The 21345-nt window shown below is 35.9% G+C and overlaps 1 protein-coding gene across 5 annotated transcripts in view; it reads left to right on the top strand.

The window, feature by feature from the left end:
• The window catches only part of LOC134538078 (eukaryotic translation initiation factor 4 gamma 1-like), a 167666-nt gene that overhangs the window by 61736 nt on the left and 84585 nt on the right, over positions 1 to 21345 (top strand). For all 5 annotated transcript variants that reach the window (XM_063379072.1, XM_063379070.1, XM_063379075.1 and 2 more), the window contains 4 exons: positions 1736 to 1846; positions 1925 to 2023; positions 7973 to 8099; positions 12365 to 12678. In XM_063379072.1, coding sequence (XP_063235142.1) covers positions 1736 to 1846; positions 1925 to 2023; positions 7973 to 8099; positions 12365 to 12678 — 651 coding nt within the window. The remainder of the gene's footprint in view (positions 1 to 1735; positions 1847 to 1924; positions 2024 to 7972; positions 8100 to 12364; positions 12679 to 21345) is intronic.

Below are 21345 nucleotides of genomic sequence, written 5' to 3'. Positions count from 1 at the left end.
AGTTTTAAAATGATGTCCTGCTTTAAATAAAACAATTACTGGAATTAATTATCAAACATCAAAATTAATTATTATGGATTGGAACTAACCCTCAAATTAATAATTAAGTATCTCAAGGAAATAAGTATTTTAAAGCTTTACCATGAAATTTAACCAAAGTAATTACTAACAATTCTTAACAGCTTTGAACCATTATCCTTATCTACTAAATAATTATTATCCTTCATATCAAAGTTATTCTTAATCAATATTCTTATGACCCAAAAAAATTACATGTATATAACAATCCTCATTGTGCAATGCTACAACATGACATGTTTCGAGGCATCATTCATTTAAAATACCAATTAACTGCTACATGTACAGTTTTTGGCGTGATAGTGATCATTAAAAAATAATGTTATACATTTGGTCTGTTATTCTTGTTAGTTGTTTACTATGACTTTTTTTATATAACAAATGGTGATTTTTGTATTAATTTTGTTAAAAGGAGAAATGCCAAAGTTGTGTATAAACATGATGTATTCTAAAAGTTTTTAAAAAGTAATGTTCGAACAAGCAGTGATTATACTTTAGCCATATGTTAGACATGTTGTGCAAAATGCTTTTTTTTTGTTTTAATTTTTTGTCAGATTTACTATTATATACCTGTTATTTGTGATTTGTATGTATAAAGTGTCTTATCTGCATCTCAGATTCAATTAAATATCTGAAAAAGCGGGTTCAGCCCATCCATATCGACACAGCTCTACTTGAACAGTTGACTGTTTCCGAAATGCAAAAACTGTTAAAAGGATTGCTGTGCACACAAATAAGTTATTCTTTTGGCCAGTTCTCTTTGTACCATTTATTGCTCCCAGTGTTAAACCATACTTAATAGTGCAAACAAATGTGCACAAAGCAAAACCCTACGAAAAATTTGTGAACATTTATAGCATATACTAGCAAGGGGGCAGCATCCATATTTGTCTAGAGGTTTTGAAAAAAATTCATAAAAGCTTCTTATTAAAAACTAAAGGTACTAAGCATGTTTTTTTTTTTTATCTCACAAACTAAAAGTTTGGTGCTGGTATTGAAATAAAAGGTTGGTGCATTGCTCTGTCCAAAACTGACTAAACAATGCAACCCTAGTCAAAAGGGGCTAATTTAACTGGTATGTCAAAATTCTTGACACAGACAAGAGTTTATGGCATTACTGGTGAGCTATCAGAATTTGTGCTCGCTGTTTTCTGGAAGTTGAAACTTTAGTGTGCTGCTGATGAGATAAATCGAACACCCAAATATATAAAACCATCTGTTAGTCTCCGCTCTGTTGCTTGACGATGGTTGCACACACAGCGTACACCATCTAGGCTTCGTCGTGCGCCGAAGACAACCCGTGTCGCGCTGACCACACCTGCGGGCACGTACACGCTTGTCTCGATGTCTCAATGTCTGCCAGGAGAGGCTCACTTATTTTTAATTGTCATTGGAAACATGTTGGTAGACAAGCCTTACTCGCACCCAGCGTTGGTGGGCGCTTGGACTGTGTCGTGGAAATGTCTTTAGATTGCTTCTGAATTGTGCCTAATGGTGCTTTTTTTTTAAAGTTGCCAATGACCTCTAATGCAGTTGTAGGGACCTTGGAAACTACTTTTCTGGAGACGTGTCAGGCATTCTGCCTTGCAGTGTTTGCCGGTGGAAAGCGTGGAAAGCGGGTGCTTGTGCTGGTGGCCAGGACAGGTTCTGGTTTCAGGGGTACTTCGGCAGCGTGCGAGGTCCGGCGCCCGCCCGGATGCAGCCGCACCGGGGCCAGATCGTGAACGTTCCCGCCAACAACGTCAGCCAGACGATGTACTCCCCACACGTGAGTGTGCGCTAGGCAGTGGCGAGCCGTGGTGCTGCCGCCTGGCCGGAGTGTTGACGGGGCTGTGTCTGCCCGCAGGTCCCCATGCCGCAGATGCCTCCCGCGATGTATGCGCAGACCGTGTCGGCACAGATGCCGTCCCAGCAGATGGTCTACCCCGCGAACATGGCGCCCATGGTGAGTGTCTTCTACGGCACAGCACAGGTCGAGAGGTTGGGAGACGTCTGGAAAAAAATTCCGCGAAATAACAATGTTCTGGAAATTCTGCGACAAGATACGCCAGTCAGGCTGCCACGTACTAACTCTACTTCACTTTGTAGGGTGTCTTCCTCATCAATGTTTGTAATCCCCATTAATTAGTGGCTTCCTATCTACATTTCCTACTCCATTAAAAAACATTAAGCCCTTTAGCACTAACTTTCTTAAGTTCTTTAAAAAAAATTTTATCTAGATATTTTATATTTATATATAGACATGAACAGTTTTTGGTTGTTTCTTGCGGAAAATTTCTAACTTTTATTAGTTTAACACTGAACAGGCAACCATCTATCACATTGACACCTCAAAGAATACATGCCACTGCCCCTGCTCACCGATAAGGAAATACCAAGAATAAATAAACTTAATGGTGAAATGTGCATGCAGATTGCTTGTTCGAAGATCTAAAGTCTGTACTAGTACACACACATGCTGTGGTGGAGTAAGTTCTTAAAACTGTCAGATTCTTTTAAGTCCCTGTTATCATCCACAGCTCATCTGGCCATTGTAGATTAAATGCTGTTCACGGTTTGCAGTTGTCATGGGTTGTAAAAAGTCTACATTTATGGTTCATGCGGGCGTTTATAGTTGAAAAGCAAATGATAAATGCTCATTGGAGAGGTTTTGATTAGTTGAAGGAAGAATGGTGGATTTTACAGTGTCGTGACACGACTCCTTGTCCTGATGAATCCCTGAGAGAGACAGTCTTCCCCACGTGCCCGAGATGGTACGAGGGGGTGAGTATTAGAAGTGGGACGTTGCAATAGATTAGAGTGCGCGTTCATGTTAAACATTTTTACTACTTTGCAACTACTAGTTTGTGCATCTTGATGTGATCATTAAAACTTTGTTATACTATTTCAGGCTGTGCTAACAAAACAAAAATAATAATCGCATGTTTGCATTGTCAGTTGTGATAAATATTCAAGTTTTATAATTAAAGTATATCCGCAAAATGTATTAAAGGTGTCTAACATTTAAATTTTGACTAAATTTTTGCTTACATTTTATTTCACCGATTAAAGAGGAACATTCCAGTGAATGTGGCATTTAAAGTGCACAAATTTCTAAATAAGTCTTTGGATTTATGTAACCCATCATGTGCAAATGTGAAAAAAAAATATAAGTGCAAATTACAGCATCGTGAATGCTTGTTTACAGAACTGCTTTCTTCCCCCACCCCCCACCTCACCCTTATAACTGTTATCACCTTCTCAGCCTACACTGTAGGGGGTGATTCTGTAGTATGGTTTTTGAATTTTTGAGGTAATAACAATTTTAATAAAGGCCATTTGATGGATTACAATAGCAGTAATGTTGATATTTACGTATGAAGTTAAGAGAGTTTAAAATTACAGAAGTGCGGATTATTACAACAGATTATTGCAAATCAATTTACTTTGACATGAGACACAAAAATACACTTAAAAAATTGCATTGTAATTATCTTTGTTAATATCTAATTATGAATCTTTTATTTTCAATAAATCTTGGAGAGATAAACTGAAAAAGAAAATAGATTATTTTTTTTTGTAAAGGATAATAAAATAATAAAATACTTTGTAAGATTTTCATCCATAATTTTGGTGTTTGCCCAAGGCATAAAGCATGTTTTGGGTGATATTATTATTCCCTTTTTTGGGTACTGATTATTATTTTCATAATTATTAATAACAGAACAACATATTGGTATATTACTGAAATGTTTGAGGATGTTCTTTTACAAAAACATTATGATGTTATGGATTGTTTGTGTTCCTCTGATGCAACCGTTAAAAAATATAGTGACAAAAGATACTTAAATAAATATTGTATTAAAGAGTGCAATGTTTATTGTTAGTGTTTGCTGAAACTGAATGTTGGAACCATTAAAGTGCAATCAATCAATTTCCTAAATAGGTTTTTGTATAATATTCATGCCATAAAGCTAATAGGTATACCGAACTGGAACACACAATTAGTGTCATTTAGTGAAATTCTCTCGTCATGTTTTAATACAAGAAGAGAAATTTTAGAGAACATTTCAAAATAACATTAATGTAATGTGTTACAAATTTCTATTGTATCCCAAAGAAATGAAAATAATGTGGAGACAAAATGCAGATATGTTAAACAAATGCTGGTAAAGATTATCACAAACATGTTATATTGGATTTCTGTGTTTTGGCATACATATAGTGGCTCTTTAATTTCAACATTTGTTCTGTTTGTATATTAACATACCACTACTGTTTTAGAGTGATTAAATAATTTTCACTTTTCAGCATGAATTTTATTTGTTTGAAATTCATCATTCCCTTATTTAATGTTTTGCGTGTGAGATTTCATTGTCTTGTGGCATGAACTGCGTTTTATGTTTAAAGTCAGAATTTCAATTCACAAACATAACTTTTGGCTTTTCCTCTTTTTTCTGTGACTTTAGACATTTTTGCTTTCTAATCATATTAATATTGTCTCGAGATTGTATTTTTTTTCCCATCATGTTTCTATTGCATGGTAGTTTTTTTTATACCATCCAACTAGATATGAACTTACATAGAGGTTGTTCCTCTTTTATATGTAAGGTAAAACTGTTTCCATATAAACAGAACAAAATATTAATTTATATTTTATTTTGCCTTGCAGATTTAGTATTGTATATTTTTAAGATATAAATTTTTAATAATGAAATATTTTAAAAAAAGGAAATATGGGGGTAAATTGTCATTTTAATCACTTAACTAGCATATGTGTAACCTCAGTTTGCCAACCAAACCTGCTATGATGTATAAAAAAGGTTTGTCGTTCGCAAATATTGCCGGGTTACAATCTTATTTTAGGCAGTAGAATGGGAAAGGATACCATTATAGAAAAGGTCTTCCTGAAATTGTACACCAATCACTCACTTAGCACATGTTCAGATTGCATGAATTCATTTAGTGCGATGTTACTGCCCAGTCTTGAATAGCTCGTCTAAATTTGTTGGCATGAAATTGCCACATGGAAAAAATATCTGGCATGATGCCGCAAAGTCTGTTTCAATTCTGTAAACAACAGATGTACCATGGCATACAGTTAGCCATACAAGGGAGGAAGGTAAGTGCACACAGTTCTGACTATGCTATTGGATGTTGTACAAACAACATTTATGGCAAGTTAAGTTGCGGCTATGGAGTGTAAAGGACCAAATGTTATGTCCACCCGTATGTCGCCCGGCCACAGACTTGGCCGTGATGAACTTCAGTCTAGCCAGCACGCACAAACACAAAGCATCTGCCAATCATCTGCCGGTAACTGTACGTGTGCAAGCACCTGCTTTGGAATTATAGTGGTATCATGGCTTCCAAGTGAGAACATAATGCATCATGTTTAAGTATTGGAGGAAAAAACAGAAGTACAGTCAAACCTCTATCTATCGAACTCGCATGTATCGATTGTCCGTGTTCATCGTATACTTTCTACGGTCCCGGCAAAATTGCCATACAACTAAGGTTAAAAAAGTCCGCTTGTACAGATGTTCGAATTATCGTTTTGTCCGCATTGATCGTACAAATATGTGGTCCCGTCACTATAAATTATAATAGATGATTGTTTAACCATAAAGATTTTGCAGAAATAACCATTTCTTAGACAGAAACAGTCATAAAAACAGTAACGATTGTATACAGAAGTAGTAAAAATCACCTTAAATCTGCAGCCAAGTAATGGAGCACGTAAACATGAAGAAAAGACAAATGAACAACAACTTACGAAGAAATATGGATGATGTACCATAACTACAGTACAAACCCAATTGTTATCTTACGATAATTACCGTAAAAAAACTTAAGATTCTTTGTAGATACCATATACTACAGAAGCACGATAGCTACCACATTTGCACTATAGTTACCGAAACAACCGAGATGATGTATATTTACCGTGATGGTTATGTATTTATTTATGACATTACCTAAAATTAAAGAACATTATTAAAAAAAAAAGGATGTTAAATTTTTATATGTACGGTTGGCACATGTTGCTAAGAAATAATGCGATCTGAAAGAATGCAGTACTACTACGAAAAGTGAAAATGGTACTCGCTGATTTTTAGGTTATGGCAGTCTGTTTCGTTTTTCTGTAATATCGGCCGAAAATTAACAAGCGTATCGGAAGTCGGCAGAAATGCCGATTCAACTAAATATTGGCAAAATCGGCTTCTTCAGTACAGCTCTAAATTTGATGACATAAGTAAACATATTTCAGACTTCAGGATATTGAAAAATACCAATTTCCATGTAGGTTTATTGTGCGTATGTTATTTTTTTGCAAGTGTAAATTGAATTAAGTAAAATGCTTCAATTTGTATTTTTTTTCAACCGATTAAACTTTAATGACAAGTAACAGATATATTTCTGACACTAATTCTGAGGTTGAAATATTTTTTTCAAAATCTAAGAGTTAAGTCCACATCTATTGAATGTCCGCATCTACTGAATTTATTTGTGGGTCCCCTGAAAAACGATAGATAGAGGTTTGACTGTATTACGGCATGCAGAATGTCATTGAAAGGCCAATTTTATGTTCATAGCACTCTAGTTTTAAGCAAGTCAACTGTGGACACAAGCGTACAAAATAAGCATTAGATACCAGAACAGAAATGAGCACACAATCACATGGAAAAGGTAGTTAAAAGAATGGTGCAATGAAAAAAAAAAAAAAAAAAAAAAAACAAGGTCCTGACAGGATTGATGTGAACCAAGCGGTGATACACAAATAAGGACTTAATTTTTGAAAAATTAAAATGTAAATATCTGGACAGTAATATAAGTTTCACTGCCAGTAAAGGACAGTTAAGAAAGTTTGCGGAAAGGTACACAATGCAAGTTGAAGGCCACATCTGGGTGGGCAAGTCAACCAGCTGACTGATAACTATCTTCCTTTACGCAGTGTCATTTTTAATGGTTGGCTTATAAAGTTAAATGTTGTTAACATATTTATTGTTGAGTGTTATTCAATGCATTTTTATTACATAAAAAAAATATTTCCCTACACGTTTTGGAACACATTAAGTAAATTAGTGTTGCTTTTTATGGAGACTGATGCTTCAGAATATGCAATTTCGAATAACACAAACGTTTTTAGAAACACATAAGTCATGCTGAGTGAGGGATTGGTGTAATTAGTTTAGTTTTGGTACATAAATAGTTAAAATTGATTGTAAGATATTTGTTAAACTTATGTTTAGTAAAATATTGGTGAAACAATCACTTACTTGCATTTCCAAAATACAGTTTACCACATGATCATAATTAACGAACAGCCTTTTAACTATAAATAGATTAAATGTTGTACATCTTAAAATGTGATAAGTTTTCGTAAAATACTTTAAAGGATTAAAAATCTGGGCAGTTCCAGAGAATTGGGGTTTGAATTGTGTTCACCTTCCTAATTTCAGTTCACAGTTTACTGTAGTTTCTTGATATCACTGGGGAAAGTAAAGTAGTGGGAAGGATCCTCGCTCAAGATCACGGCCGATGAATTTTCTTACATATCTGACAAGCGTCTCATTGTCGACAAAACCTTTGAAACTATTCTAAAGTACGATTACTCTGGTGCAAAAATAGTCGAAGGAAAAGTGGTTGGCAACTTTTGCTTGAATTTTGCTAGATAATTTCTGAAGGAAGTTTGAGGTTCAATTCGATTTGAAAATTCTAGTGCATTCGTAGTCCTTGCGCAGTTTATGAAGGAAGCAATGGTTGCTTCGTATCTGAAATGAATAAATTAGGTTGTTATTCCTGTTGGAATTGTCATGCTAATCAAATGTGGTGTTGAGGTTAATTTCTTTTGTAAATGGTGTTGAGTTATGCTGAGTCCCTGCACAGCTGCTGAGTGTGTGTTGGGTCGCAGTTCGCCAACCAGCCCAGGCACCAGAACCACACGGCGAGCGCCTTCTACCCGCAGTCCAGCCACCAGCAGATCATAATGCCGGGCTTGTTTTCCGGATTTGCGTCGACCAACGCCCCTCAAGGACAGTGTGAGTTGTACTGTTGTACTATTGCTGACACGGTAGCGCTTGCAGGGACCGCAGGTTTTTGTACCTAGTACTATGAAATACATATCATTCAAAACAGAAATATCATTAAATAAAACAGAAATATCATTAAATAAAACAGAAATAGCATTATCATAAGATAAAACATTGTTTGGTGAAAATCTATTATATTAGTTTGTTTTTTTAGTTTAAATTATGATCTGTTGAACAAAATGTTCTATGTCTTGCAAAGATTTCCTGATCACTTCTGGAACATTTTCGGGTTCAGAGATAAATTTGTTCAGTTTTTCTAAATTCAGAATAGCTTCCTTGCTTTCGGCTCATCACAGTCAGAATCATGGAAGTGCTATTCTATATCTTCATGTGCCATTGACCTGCTAGGCAGGAGCTTGTTAAAAAAAGGGCAGTCTCATCAGCATTAAATATCATCATCAAATGAGTAAGACTTAAAAATACTGTCCAGCTTTTCTTCCTTCCACTGGTCTGCTGCCTCTGCATCTTTATCCTCTACCTGTCGCTCCCTGACAGGCTTGCAAGTCTTTGTTAATTAGCAATGCAAACTGTTACTTACTTTTCCTTGTAACACTGGGCCAGTTACTGGGACATCTTTCAACCATTTGTTCAAAGCCTCTTCGAGACCTTGGCGATCTCCGGAACAAAGTCTTTTGCGGTCACAACCAAATAGATTCATGATACTTTTTTAAAAATTATGTGCAGTGTTTTAACAGTCGTACTTAATGTCATCGCTGTAGTGCCGTATGACTTTACAACATCGACCTACTTTTTTCCAGTTCTCTGAGTATTCCACCTTTTCTTTAAGTGAGAATTGCTTTTGCTTCTTTTTCTCCTCAGGTCTTTTTTTTAGCACTAATTAATATAATGAGGCGTCTAAAAACAAGTGCAAATAAATTCAAAACAATAACAATCACTGCACGAATTTCTAACGATACATTAGCGTGACACTTTCCACTTGATTAATAATTTTTCTTCGCAAACTTAAGTGTTCTGATCTATTGAATGCACTTGTGTTGTACACGTTGCATGTTGCTTACATCAATCTATGGTACTGCTGGCATGTTTGCATTTATGTTAGAAGTTAAGTTGCCATGTTGTAAATGGTTTTTTTTGTTCGATAATATTCATTTGGCTGGTTATTTATGTTTCAGATTAAGTAAATTTTGGAGTAGCAGTGCCACGTTACTAGTGAAATTTATACGTTATAGTGAAAATATGATACTTTATACTTTAACAACTATGCATTGTAAATTTATGATTTTCGACTGGGATTATTAACCTCGCGTTCTTTTTATAGTTGATAACCCACTAGAACTTGCAAAACTGATTCATTTGTTTTGCAGTTTGGTTTTTTTTCTCCATTGTCAACTTTGATAATTTTAGTCTTAATTTGCACTGTAATATCAGTATGTTTAAGTTTTGGAGTTATTTTTCAATACAACACACACACAAAATTCAGATTATGGCACATGTGCGAACAAAAGAAAACTTATAACAATAGATTATCTAAATTTTTTCATATGTCCACTTCCAACTAATATAAATACGTTATAGCAGGCCTGCCGTTTTTACGGATTTTATTTGTTTTCACAGATATTTGAAGCTTAAAACGGACTAACGGATAAATGGTGACATTCACGGATATTTACGACGCTTAGCCGATATTTTCATATTTGAATTTCGTTCGTGTAAATATTTACATTCATACCATACAAGCGTCCAACAGTAAAGCAAACACTCACATTAGGTGTAGCGCCATGGAATTTCCAATCGTTTAACCACAAACCAAAAACACATATGTATTCCCACATATTGTTTCATGAAGTACAATATGTATGGTTTCGGGGGAAATGTTTTTAGTTTGTTGAGTTAAATGCTAAGAAGTGTCATGGCATCAGTAAACATTGTTTTAGGTGCAACATTTGTTTACAAACTTCTTACGTGATTTAAGTAGTAGTTTTGGGCTTAGCTGATTGTGATGGAGAAAAAACGAAAGGCTTCACCGGACAGGTCACTTTATAAACAGTGTTATCGTAAAGAATGGGAGCAAGAATTGAAATGGCTGAGGCGTGGCAAAACGGAATTTTCCGCCGTTTGTTCGACTTGCAACTCGGAACTGAACGTAACAAAGGGCAACTTGAAGGATCTTCGTTGGCACGAAAATACGCAAGTTCATCCGAAAAACCAACAAGCTGCTGATCAGAGTTGTTCTTTGACGAGTTTTGTAACCAAACCAAAGAAAATAATTGATGCGGAACTGTTATGGACAATCTTCGCTTTTGAAAACAATTTATGTATCTGTGAAACTCGGTGATAATTTCACGAAACTTGTCCCGCAAATGTTTCCAGATAGCGAAATCGCAAGAAACTTTCATTGTTCTCGCACTAAATCTAGCCAGATAATTATTTAATCTTTGGGTACATCAGTTGCAGATTTTGTTACCTATGCAATGAAAACACAATTTTTTACACTGATGATTGATGAATCAACAAATGTTATAGTCACTAGGCAGGTTGTAGTGTTAGCAAGATTCTTTCCATCAGAGATTGTTGAAACTCATCTGTACAAAGTAATGGCTTTGAGTGGTGCTGCAACTGGAGAAAATCTCTTTGCTTTGGTGAGCTCCTCAAGATGGCTGGCTCTCCTACAGTGTGTGGACCGCTTGTTAGAGCAGTGGCCTGCATTGATAAAGTATTTTGATAATTTGGATGGGAAAGAAAGCAAATCAAATTATGTTTATCGCATTGTCAGTACTTTACACTCAGATTTGGATAAACTTTACTTTTTCTTCCTTAAAGCTGTACTGCTAAGATTTTCCAAATTCAACACTTTGTTTCAGCAAGACAGACCATACATCCATAAACTCTATCCTGAAATGTGTGTGCTGCTCAGGCAAATTGTTGCAAGCTACGTGAAATTTCCAATAATTCAGGAGTGTGGTAGGGCTGTGCGAATGTGACTTTTTCAATGCAAATCAAATGTGAATCAAATATTTGCAAATAGCGAATAATTTGCGAATATTTTCTAATTAGGTTCTAAGTATAAATCTGAATAGTTACAGTCAAAATTTGGCATATTATAAATTGTTGTTTAAAAGAGTAATTTTCTTTATTTTTTATACATTTTTATTACTCAAGTAACATGTATATTTTTATGTCTCTTCTAATGTTTTAGTAATAAAACACAATCAGTGGTATAGAAATGTATTTATCAAAAGCCAAGCCTACACCTTGCCATCAACATTACGTAAATGCAGTGCAAAAAGACCAATTCCTTTACATGTTCTGGATCCAGGCATTGCCTTCTGGAAGTGACAATGTTCCCAGAAGCAGAAAAACAACGTTCTGAACTTCACTTCTTATTCTGAAAATTAAAAACGGCAAAAAAAGTTTATGAAAGTAAACAGATCTTTGATGTATCAGTTTTATTTTCCGCAATAAATAGTCAAGCGATTACCAATCAATATATTGAAGAGTTGTTTATTACAAATGCTCGTAAGCATGGTCAATATTCCGTTCTCAGAATCTTTTGGAATCAAACGTGTCAAGGAAAATTAATTTTTGATGAATTTTGTTTATTGTGTCTTTTTAATTTTATCTAATTATTTACGTAACATTTTCGGTAGTTTAAAAAGCGATTGCGCTGGAGCAATTCTAGCAACACAATTCTCTGGCCATGGCCGTTTTCTATTTGAAGTTGAACAAAATGTTTTTTTTCCCATGACTATTTAATGTAATTTGTTTTGCGTGATTATTCTTACTCTACTTTTTAAATAAACTTACTTTTCATGAATAGGTTTTGTTTGTATGAATACATTTGCCGAACAAAAAATGCTTTTTTCACGTGAAAATTGCACACCTACTTTTCAAACTTGATTTTAGTATAAAATGTTCAACACACATGTGATAAAACTAGGTAACAAATAAAATTTATTTACCTATAAACTCATGAAATATTTTAAGTTTTAAAGCAATAGAATACTGACATGTGCAAATATTATTAATACCAAGTTAATACTTATGAAAGATGTTGTTTGGTTGTTGTCCTATTCAACCGGATAATGAGAGAATTGCCAAAAGGTGAGTTGGTAAAATTTACCCCGCAGACCTTCAATTGTTTTCAGTGTTAAGTTAGTAAAATTGACCTCGAGACATGCAATTGTTTTCAGTGGTGAGTTGGTAAAATGTACCCCGAGACATGCAATAGTTATGGGTGGTGCTTGGCGTTGCAGACTACACCTTCTCGGCGCCCATGAGGCCAGGCGGGGGCGGGACCCCCGGGGTGGGGGCGGCGCCCGCCCCGCAGGTGGTGCCCGGGGGCTGTCCTCCGGCCATGCCCCAGCCGGGCCAGCTGTCGCTGGGCATGGTGCCCGGCGGCGGGGGCATGGGCATGCCGGCGATGCCCGGGGAGCCCCCGGCGCTGCACGCCAAGACCCGGCGCAAGCACGCCCTGGACATAGTGGACCCCAAGACCAACAAGGTGGTGTCCCTGTACGAGGAGAGCAACGGCAGCACGCCGCCCCGCTCGGGCGAGTCCCCGCAGCCCGTGAGTTACCTCAGTTAGCTGTCATCATAGAATTATGTAAAAATTCATCAATTTACGTTTTACAATGAAAAAAAAATTGCAAGTATTATATCATTCTTTCCTTTGTCTTTTCTCCACTCTTTCTGCCAAACCATCAACTAGGTAATATTGAAATATGTTTTGTCTGTCTTTTGAGCCTCTTCGGTTATGTACGTACATCAATTAACACACATGTTCAAGGGGCATTAAAACTTATTTTAAATCCTGTTTTTATGTTATGAAAACTGTGTATATGTATCACACACACATGTAAATGCATGCACACTTACACTCACTCACTCATACTCATACTTTAACTCATACACACACATTCTCTCCATCTCACACTCTCACACACACACACACTCTCACACACACACACTCTCTCTAACACACACTCTCTCTCTAACACATGCTCTCTCTCTAACACACACTCTCTCTCTAACACACACTCTCTCTCTAACACACACTCTCTCTCTAACACATGCTCTCTCTCTAACACACGCTCTCTCTCTAACACACACACACTCTCTAACACACGCTCTCTCTCTAACACACACACTCTCTCTCTCTAACACACACTCTCTCTCTCTAACACACACACACACACTCTCTCTAACACACACACACACTCTCTCTGTCTAACAGACACTCTCTCTCTCTAACACACACTCTCTCTCTAACACACACTCTCTCTCTAACACACACTCTCTAACACACACTCTCTCTCTAACACACACTCTCTCTCTAACACACACTCTCTCTCTAACACACACTCTCTCTCTAACACACACTCTCTCTCTAACACACACTCTCTCTCTAACACACACTCTCTCTAACACACACACTCTCTCTAACACACACTCTCTCTCTAACACACACTCTCTCTCTCTAACACACTCTCTCTCTCTAACACACTCTCTCTCTCTAACACACTCTCTCTCCTCTCATATTTATGCTCCCTTCTCACTCTCCTCTCCTATATCTCACATCTTGCAACTCTTGCTCACTCTTACTCACTGAGAGATTTTCCTGATCCATCCAATTTTGCAGTTATTCACAAATGCGTGCTGGGGTTCGAAACTTCGGCCATCCATCTCCAATACTGTAATGCCCCATAATAATATGGGATGAAGTGTGATCAGTGTGTTTGTGTCAAGAATAAATTTATATTTGAGTTAGTTCAGCATTTTACCTTAATGATTTTCATCAACTAATAAATAAGACAAAATATAATTCATATTCAAGCATCAAAAGGCAATGTTTTATTTTAAGAATAATTACTTTCATTCATAGAGGTACAGAAAAATTTATAAATATGGACAACCCTGTATGGACAACCCTGTTTTCATAATAAACCTGTGATTATATGAGAACAACACAAAAATATCTAAACATAAATTACACCCTTTTAAAATAAATACTGGTGTGGTATAAACAATTATATTTTACAAAAGAATATTATTTGTTAGGGGCAAGCAAATGACTTTGAATTTATGAGTTACTAATCATTAGAGGCAAGATTTTGTGGTGTTATTTTAAGACAATATTCGGTGTAAAGAAATAAAGATTTCGGTGTTATATGGTTTTATTATTTTGCTCAAAATACCCACGGCAAAATTTTCTTGCTTTTCTGTACGACATGCAAATTTATTAAAACAAATATTAATAAACATTAAAACCTCATGATCTAATTAAAATTAAGTTCATTTGCAAATTCATAGATAATTAAGTTCATTTGCAAATTCATAAATTCAAACTTTTAAATAACTACTAAAAATTTCACGACTTAATTACAATCACATACACTACAAAATTACTCAATTAAGCACTTCCAAAGTTACTATTAAGACGGTTTTATTGAAATGCTATCATAGTTAAATTTTCCGCATTTTCTGGAGTGAGACGTTGTCTTCTGTCACTAACTACCAGTCAGTACCTGGAAAATGAACGTTCTGCATCAACATTTGATGTTGGGAACCAGATTGCCCTTAAACTGGCTTGAGCAAATTCACTGTAGTCCCCTTTAAGGGAACAAAGTACCTTTGCAACATCAATTTGGCTTGTTTCTGGCAGTGAAAGTTCATCCTCAATTATTTTTTTGAAAGCAACATAGCCATGTATGAATGTATCAATGGGAAGATGGGAAACAGAAGGCATGTTATGCAGAGACTTCTGTAGGTTTGCATCTTCTATGCTATCCTTTACTGCAGTTTTAATGTCATCTCGTTTTTTATCTGCTACTACTGGTATGTATCTTTTGCGAAGCCAGTCGGCGGTTGGGAGATCACCACCAACCTTCACAAACTCCTTGTACCACTCCCTTAGTTTTGGATGATCCAGCTTCTCCATTGGCACGTTGGCAGACACAAAAGCGTCTGTCGTTTTTAATAAAAACTCTTCTTTGTCATCCTTTACCTTTTTCGCTAAGTTTTCGCATTCTACTGTGCAAACTTGTCGTTTAACAGATGAGTTTTGCCTAGGCATGTGCGAGAAAGACTTTTTTGAATTCGAGACGAGATCGAGAAAGCAATTTAAAAATTCTCGAGAATCGAGTCGAGATCGAGAAATCTGTACTTTAGTTAACAGGATAATATGATCCAAAAAAAGTAAAACTCAATAATCTGACAAACATACATAATTATTCAATAATTTTATTAAATATCCACAATTGCAATTGCAATTACAACTTTACCTTTACACTCAACAGTTTATTTGCCTACTGTCGTATGTAAACATACGTTATTGACTCCATAGTCTATACAGTTTCCTTGAGCCATGGACGGTACTTAATCATGAAAGTCTGAACATTCACCACTATCGATATGTCACTATCGATACGGACCGCAATTTAAACATCATGTTGCTTGTTATATACTGCTGGCCGTGTGTATAACCTAAGGCCATAAAACAAAATGCAATCGCGGAAGAATTCTGCAGTCATGTTTATATTTATATTTTTTACGGTACCGTTTTACGTTGATGCTTGATATTGATACCGAAAATGATTTATTTTTTACTTTAATGTTGGTTTTATTAACGGAAAATAATCATTTTCTTCTGTAATTTAATGTGATAACCACAGCACAATTCATTGTTTACGTTTACCGTTTCATGTAGTGACTTGTGAACGGAAGTTGTTAGTTTTTAACTTTTTAATAATTTATCGTGTATACTATCGTAACAAGTATATTTTATTTTATTCGATCTACGTTACGTTGAAGATATGTTAATTATTTCAACACGCAACGCAAAATGCTGCCTCAATATATTATATTACCTAACCTATTTCTTTTTTACAAAATTCTCGAAAATTCCGAGTCAAAAAAATTATCTCGAGACGAGATCAAGAAAATTTCTGTCTCGACTCGTTCTCGATGATGCCGAGACTCGCACATCACTAGTTTTGCCTCAAACGCTTATGTTTCTCACTCGCGACATGTTTCACAAGCGGTTCGCGTGTCGCGTCTCTCGTAGTCTAGCCTGCAGTTACAGAACTTGCACATTAAAATTTTATCACTGAAATGAAATCCTTCGCTGGAAAATTCTTTCGATCGGTCACTGGCAGAAACCTTCGTTTTAGGCATTATCAAAAAATTTTAATCACATAGGAAGTATTTAACTTCTTAATACGCAAAAAATTGCCGTGCTGGAAAGATCAAAACAATGGAGAAGAGATGCGAATACAAACGCATACCGAATACCAACATACGTACGTGAAAATTAATACAGACATAAACATGTACTATTTATTATTTACAATCGTTACGTTAAGCATGGTTAATTTTATTTTCGTACCCTACGCACTTTATTTTAAATAAACAGTAAAAGCAATGCGCTTTAGTGTGTAACATTTTAATGATTAAAAACGTAATCTTAGAAAAACATATTTTCGACGTTTGTTATTTTTGTATTTACAGAAAGTGAACGGCAGCCATTGTATCATAGTTATCAGCATCTTAAATTATTATGGTACACAAGATTACCGTTTAAAGAAAAAGTTACGTTAATTCTGAGACTTCAATTTAAAATCTATAATGAATCACAGTCACATATAATATATATGGCTGCTAGTTACTGTCAGAAATATTTGATTGTGCTGAAGATAGTGAATTGTCCTCACAGAATGGGGAAAAAAACGTAAATAATCAGGATAGACGAAAAAATTTCGTGACATATCGTGGATTTCGCACAATTTCGTTTTATTTCGTGTTTTCAAGCAGTTTTCGGTGTTATTTCGTTTTATCGCGCATTACCAAATAATCGTGCCTCTACTAATCATGCAACACATACCTATATAAAGCGCGATTCACAAAATTACAAAAACAAGGAGAGCCGACCCTATAAAGTACAAAATAAATATCAACAAGACTAATGAAATAATTTAAAAAATCCGAGAACACACTACCAATACAAGTACAATACCAATACAAGTATTGAATAAGTGTCCATAACGAATATGCAAGACAAATACCTGTGGCAACAATAGCTCTTTTCTTACTAAGGCAAAAATAGTTAATACACAAAATAACAGTACTGATCAGGAACTTTAAAGAGAAACTAGCTAAATTTCATACAAATTTGGAACCAGTGCCATTCAATAGTTTGAAATGCAAGGTAAATATTACATAAGAAATTGAAATGCCCAAAGTGAAAAGTTATTTAAGATAATTGTATTAAAAATTATAGCATACATGAAACAAGGCAACATGACATGTCCTATCTCAATAACCCAAACAATCAAATCGGGTTAGAGAAAATTATAACCAAAAACAAGAAGTTACAGTGACAAAGTAAAAATCATAATTCACCAGCAAAAACAGAACAAATTCTGTTACTGTGGTAAGCTGTGCTAGTAATGGCCATTTCTGTACATCACAGTTCCTTCACATAGCACATTTAAATAAAAAATTAGTTACAATAGCTGAAGTTACATGTCGCCTGACCATTGTTAATTACTGTTAACATAATTCATTGACCGAAAAAACTGAAATATACTAAATTGGCAGTCTGGTGATACCACGTGACGTCTGCGACGGAAGTAGCCCCACGCGCATGCGTGAAGGAGAGTAGAAGGGGAGTGGAGGAACCAGGGGAGGGTGAGGGCAGACATCCACGCCACTGAAATTTGAAATCTCGCATGATGAACCACTTCAGTTTTAAGTTTGATTGGTCAAAAACTATAAGGTAACCGCGTGCGGCAAAGGTTTTGACGGTCATGTTTGTTATGGTTTTGAACAGTTGTTTAATAGTTCAATGATAAATATAGTATGTGTGTGAAGATACACTTAATTATACATAATTTTTCCCCCTTTAAATAGTGAACTTCATATGCGGGAAGCATCTATTAACTCAAACATTTAGAATGGGAAAAATTAACATAGTGTTATATGGAAGTGATCAAGGGAATAATTATTTAAACAGGAAAACGTATTATACGGGAATGTCTTTACTGTACTTTGTTATTGAAGTTAATTTTCTGTGTTACAAATATCAGATGTACCTCAAGATGTTTGCAGAAATGGCATCAATCAACTAGTGGAAATAATTTTGTGCCAAATTAATTTTTCATATATTGTTGAAATTTTAAAATTTTAATAACCATCAAATTTGGTTGTTTTTCATTTTAAACGTTCGATAATCGGGAAAAACTATTAATCTGCAACAACTGTGGTCGTGAATACATAGTAAGATTCTTCCCCCCCCCCCCCCCTTCCCTTCTGCCCCCCCCACCCCCATTTTATCTTGAATGGTTAGCAAGCTATGTGCTAAATTTACATGAAAGTTTAATTTTTTTATTGCTTTATATGTTTTTGATTTAAAGTTCTTTGTTTCTAAGCTAATTAATCTTACCATGTCAACAACTTAAGCAGACCTTATTTACTTTGTGTATTTAAATGCTGCGATAAGGATTATGTGCAATGTGTTTTTGGAATTATCTTAAGCTCTTTATAAGCTTATGACTTATGTTTACTGTATGACATAGTTTCTGGCTTATTCAATGCTGTTTTGATACATTAGAACAGTTCAAGTTCATCTGCTATGGTTGTTCCGTCGTTCGTAGAGATATTTCTCTTAAGTGTAATAGATATTCAGGTATGTATTTAAAATTAATGCATGCCATAGTTTTGCTTTTTTTCTTCAAAGCTTTAGAAATATTATATTGTATCAAAAACTAAACATGTATATGTGAAATTTGTTTTAGTGTGTTTATAATGCACACAAATAAAATGTTCTAACCTTGTGGTAATTTACTCAAACAGAAATGCCAAAATATTAAAACAATTTCTCGGTAATCAATTTTAAAAACATTTTCCTAATTTCTAAATTTTCCATTATCGTTAAGATAGTTAAGTTTGCATAATAATGGCTTGTAGCAGTCTGAAAGTTATAAAAATAAATTTAATTATCATTGAAAATTTAATATTTGATTTGATATTCCTGAATTACAAACACAAATTTATAAATAAGTGAAAAAATAAGTCTATGAAATTTAGAATGCTGTTCTGTAGCATAGTTGGTACATTTTTAATATTTTACAAATGAGATGGTCTGTACATTTTTAATATTTTACAAATGAGATGGTCACCAGCCTTTAGTTTCAGGAAAAGCTACAAATATTTGTGAGTTTTCATTGCTGCAGACCTGCCAACTCTCACGATTTTCGTGTGAGGCTCACGATTTTAAGGTCCATCTCACGCCCTCACGCCAAAATATTGTTTCCTCACGATTTTTCGGTGCCCCAAGATTTTGTTTGTAAAAGTTACAAAACAAGTTTTACGAAAGCTTACAGTAACTAGTTTCCATCAATACTAGAGTCATGTAAAGGAAGCAATTTTGCATTTTGTAGCATGTGTCGTGCTGATTTTTCTATCTCGCATAGTGGAAGAGGAGACATTGTGAAACATGTTGCTACAAAAAAAAACAACCAACACGTGAAGTGTATTGCTTCCAATAAAAAAATTAGTTTTGCTGTGAACAGTGATAATAGTGTTACACGAGCAGGATGTTATTTTACATCTTTTTTAGTTGCGGCCCTGCATGATCACTACACGACAGCGCTAAATTAAATCTGCAACCTATAATTTGTTGAAATAAATTTTGAAGCAGAGACCATGTAACATGTACAGGTATGTCACTTAAATTTAAAGATTCTCATTTGTTGTTTTTTATACCCAACCTGTATTTATGAGCCTGAAAATTTTTATCGAGGACCTCATGATTTTTTAAATTTGAATGTTGGCAGGTCTGTTGCTGGGAATAACCTGTGAACATAATCAAATTATTTCTTGCCAAACCACGTGTACATTAGTTTTACAGGCAATGTTTAACCAAAAGAGGTTCAATATAATAGATCTGGAATTCGGTATTGTTAAAAACTTGGCAACTCCGCGTTGCAACTGTGTGCTGGAACTCCGCACAGCACTAGCTCCAGCAAGCTTCAAGGTTGTAACCTGTATCGTGACGTGGGCGCTGGCTAGCATGAAAACTCGGGGATTAAAAGGGTCCTCACCACGTCACTCACTGCAGAGGGCCAGGCCAACAGCGACCGCTCGAGACGCCATTTGGAAGGAAAGTCACATAGTGGGATTTCATAGACCACAAAGCACTATACATGGTGCTATCAGTGAGCTGGCCCGTACCGTGTGACGCCAGTGCGTAAATGTCTATAGTACACACGGCTAGCAAAACGTCCGGGTTCAATTCCCTGCTCAAACCATTTGGAAGGAGTACTGACAGTCCCTGGGTCAATTTACGGGACACTGAAAACACGATACACTATGTGTAACAGAACTATTATATACAAACGAACACGGAAGGGCTGCCTGGAACTGTTCCTGAGATAGGCTGAAAAGCATTATATACAACTGCCCTTGATACCCACTTGGGGCTGGTCCGAGATGTGGATAACCACAAAACTGTATGCAGTAGTCCCGATGCTATGACTGTCCGACTAACTTGGAATGCGAGGAACTATAATGTGGCTTCCTATCATAACTCCGCGAGTGCGTGATCTCTCGGTCCGTACCGAAATGGCTGTGTGACGCCGGAAGAACTCTTTAAGTTCACTGGGTAGTTTGTATGCGCATTTAATGTCGTTAAGGCACTGGCTAAACGATGACCACTTACAACTCTGTAGCGGTGAAGCGGGGAGCAACGCTCCAAGGTGTCCATCGCAGAGGAGAGACGAGCCAAGACTGCCTCCCGCTCACCGGTGCACGGCGAGCGCGAAGCAGGGGGGGGGGGGGGGCGTACGGGGCAACAGCGGGCCTAGAGACCGGGAGGGACATGACAGATGTCATCAACGTGACTTGGATTTTTTTTTTTTTTTATAAGTTTTGGTGTATAGTAAAAAAAAATTTTGAGGGGGTATGAATTTGTTAAGTGTGTTTTCTATGATTTTTCAATATTTGTTATATTCTTTGTAACATAGCATTGATTTTGGTAATTTGTGGTCAGCATGTTAATGGCATGTCACTGCAGTAAAGAAAACAGCTGCTGTTGGTAGCCATTTTACATTCGTGATATTAAACATTCTGTCATTCACAGTTAATCCCTAAATGAAATTTTTACATCCTGATAGGAATGTGTCAGTTTTTTTCCTGGTGTTTGGTTCGGTTCCGGTTTTAAAAAAAATCTGTTCCCGGT

The sequence above is a fragment of the Bacillus rossius genome, chromosome 13, assembly GCF_032445375.1.
Source record: "Bacillus rossius redtenbacheri isolate Brsri chromosome 13, Brsri_v3, whole genome shotgun sequence".
Taxonomy (NCBI): domain Eukaryota; kingdom Metazoa; phylum Arthropoda; class Insecta; order Phasmatodea; family Bacillidae; genus Bacillus; species Bacillus rossius.
The sequence above is the reverse complement of the archived record's forward strand: the minus strand, read 5'-3'. Positions and strand labels throughout refer to the sequence as shown.